Genomic DNA, 3,416 nt, shown 5'->3' on the forward strand with positions numbered 1-3,416 from the left:
CGGAGGAAAGTGGCCACTGAGGAACCCATATAGGCTCCTCCGTCTTCCATGTAATGGGAATACCTCCCTCAGCGGCCCCTAGGAAAAACCCAACCCTTGCCTCAGGTATCTCTGGTGTGCTTGAACGGGCCCCCTATTTCCTTGTAAATGTTTTCCTAGCCCGAAACTTGGATGGCATCCCATGTCCCTCATCATTTGTTGAGAGGCGGCTGAAAATTTATTGCTTAGCTTAAAGCCCATATCATTGAGCAAGTCCCTCCCCCACAAGGAGACGGGAAGATCCAGGACATAGGGCTGCATAGTTCCGGAATGACCCTCCTCATCTTTCCACTGTAGGTGTCTAGCACTCACATCCGGAGCCTTAACATACCCTAGCCCCCGTAAGGTTTGAGAGGAGGCCTGTATAGGCCAACCCGATGGCCAGTCCTTTTATGCTATAATGCTTTTGTCTGCCCCCGTGTCTAGCAGGCCAAGAATCCTTTTTCCATCCACATTAAGTGTTAGGACTGGTCTTTGATTTAATTCCAAGGACAAAAAGGTCAGATCTGTTCCTGTAGAGCCACAACATTCCTTTCCTCTTTCATTAGACCGTACTGGAAACAGCTCATGTTGGCTGGGCAGAAGCAGAAGCTGGGCAATCCTGTCTCCCGGGAGATAGCTACTACCCCTCTAGGTGACTCTACCATTATCTTTATTGTACCATTATAGTCAGGGTCGATTACCCCAGGATGTACCTTAAGACCCTTTAAAATAGTGGATGATCTTCCCAGGAGGAGACCCACTGTGCCTGGGTTCAAGGGTCCTTGGAGGTCTGATTCTATTAATTGTACCCCCATTTGAGGGGTCAGTACGAGTCCGGAGGCAGAACAGAGGTCCAGTTCCGCGGCACCTGCAGTGGCCCTGCGAGGTTTTTGGGGTGCCGGAAGGTCGGCCACTGTTCTAGGCTTGTCTCCCTCAGATTGGGATTTTCTGTTGTTGAGTTCTCCATGGCCCCATATATTTGTGGGCTCTGAGGCTTGGGGCCCGGTCTCCCGTTTTTTGGCATTGACATATATGGGATGACATGACCGTTAATGTCCCTAACAGACCTGCACTCATTCGCCCAGTGCCTCCCTTTTTTACATTTTGGGCATAATCCTGGCATGGTGCATTGAGCACCTTTAAAGTTTAAAGCATCCTTATTCCTTGGCTGGTCTCTCTGTGGGCAATTACGCTTCATATGCCCTGCTTTACCACAATGGAAGCAAGTTCTGGGGTGGCCGCCTCCCCTGCTTAATTTGATGACGGCGGCCGCAAGCCCCTCATTAGTCAGGGGGCCGCCTATTTCCCTGCAGGCCCTCATCCATTCCTCAAGTCTCCTATGCCTAAGTGGAATGATAGCCACCCTGCATTCTTTGGTACATTGCTCAAACACAAGTTGCTTTATTAGCGGCATGGCAGTATCAGTATCACCGAAGATTTTTTCTGCTGCCTCCACCAACTTGGCCACAAAATCAGAAAAAGGTTCAGATGGCCCTTGTAAGATTTTTGTCAAATTGCCAGTCATTTCCCCTTTATTGGGGAGAGCCTTCCACGCCCTAATGGCAATCTCATTGATCTGGTCATACACCAATGGTGGATAAGCATTTTGTTGAGTGGCGTATTGACCCATGCCTAGGAGCATTTCTGCATCCCAAACAGCCTGAGGCCCTCCGATCGCGGCATTAGCCGCGCTCTGAGTAATTGCAATTTCATTGAGATAGGCCTTCCAATCTAGATATTGACCAGGTGACAAGCATGCCTTTGCAAGATTCTGCCAATCAGCCGGTGTCATGGCAAATCTATGTAGGGTCTCTAACTGAGCAACTGTAAAGGATGCTGTGACCCCGTAGGTTCTGACTGACTCGGCCAAGGATTTTACAATTTTAAAATCCAGCATTTCATGAAACCTGTTCCCTTGTGGGTCCTGGAAGATCGGATAGGCCAGAGGCATCTCTGTTCTAACCTGTCTCCAAACTTCTGAGTTGAAGCAAGCTCCTCCTGAATTAGCTACAGCCTCTGGATAGGGAGGGGGAGCCGAAGGGACTATGTCAGTCCTTGGGTAAAGTCGGCTAACTTTCTTTCTTCCTAGCTGTAATTTTGCAAGCAATCTTCGGGCGGACTGTAAAGGTGCTTTATGGGGGGCCTCCCGCTCCTCTTCTGACTCAGACTCTTCGGTGGAGGTAGGGGCGGCAGAACTATTAATATCCTCCAAGTCTGACAGGCCAGGGTATAATCTATTCCCTTCTTTCTTCTGTTTTGGTTTTATTTTTAGATCCGGGGTATGACCTATGGGAGAGGCGGCCTCAACTGAGGCAGCCGACTCTGACCTCTCCTCCTGTAAAAGTTCTAGGGCCGCCTGACCGTTCCTTATAGCTTTAATGCATTTTTGATCAGTAAGACACCCGCGAACTAACGTCCAAACGGGCCGAACCCCAGGAGCAAGGACACCGTGCTCTGCAGCAACATCTAAATCTTTGCCTAATTTCTTCCATGACGAGAGTGTCAAGCTGCCAGATACGGCAAACCAGGGTGCCACAGTGTCACACTCCGTCAGGAATCTTTCCAAAGTACGTTTCTTAAGTTCAAGGTTTTTTGAATGCAGCAACTCATTGAGCGCCAAAAAAAATTGGGTGGGATGTTGAATTACCCATGTTTTTAGCAAGGTTGATTCCCTGACTGACCTGCCCTAGTACAATCCTTGCAACAAACAGTGAAAAGAAAACCCAAAAATAAAATTGAATACCACCCAAAGGGCCAAGAAAAATAATACCCTCTGTTTCACTTTTACTCCGTCCGCTTTGACGCGGCTCTACTACTTTCCCTTTTGTCCCGTCTGCTTTGACGCGGCTCTACTACTTTCGTTTTATCCCGTCCGCTTTGACGCGGCTCTACTGCTTAGCTTTCCCGTCCACTTTGACGCGGCTCTGCTGACCGTTCTCCCCTTCTCTATGGGTGAGAACAATAATCCCGCTCTTTTCGCAGATCCCCGCCTTACCTGGGGACTTACCGGTGCACCCCCTGACCGCCGTGAGTTCTGAATTCCCTGTACGGGCCACCAACTGTCACGACCACCTCGACCTGCAAGGAAGACGCGACTCAGGAATCCTTCTCATCAGCGGTTTATTCAGGAACCGTGAAACAATGTAGAGGCAGCCACGGGAAAAACCCCTCCTGCTCCCTAAATAGCCGAGGCCAGCCAACCCTGAGCAGCCACGTGTGTGCAAGCCATAGGCTCATCAGAATGCATAAGCAATCTGATGATGACGGCGTGACCCCGGCGGGATGGGAGCAGGCCAAATAAGGAGTTGTTTATTTCCGAGCGCACTCACCGTCGGGATGGTGGAATGCGGAAGCCGGCGCCATCTTTGAGGCACGGTGTGGCGCAGCTCTCCACA

The 3,416-nt window shown here is 50.1% G+C and overlaps 1 protein-coding gene across 1 annotated transcript in view; it reads right to left on the reverse strand.

The window, feature by feature from the left end:
* Window positions 1-844: 844 nt before the first annotated feature.
* Window positions 845-3,416, reverse strand: part of LOC121140732 (igE-binding protein-like) — a 6,332-nt gene continuing 3,760 nt past the window's right edge. The window contains exon 2 of the mRNA XM_040746623.1: window positions 845-2,596. Within this exon, the coding sequence (XP_040602557.1) occupies window positions 845-2,596 (1,752 nt within the window). The remainder of the gene's footprint in view (window positions 2,597-3,416) is intronic.

The sequence above is a fragment of the Mesocricetus auratus genome, unplaced genomic scaffold, assembly GCF_017639785.1.
Source record: "Mesocricetus auratus isolate SY011 unplaced genomic scaffold, BCM_Maur_2.0 Super-Scaffold_100006, whole genome shotgun sequence".
NCBI lineage: Eukaryota > Metazoa > Chordata > Mammalia > Rodentia > Cricetidae > Mesocricetus > Mesocricetus auratus.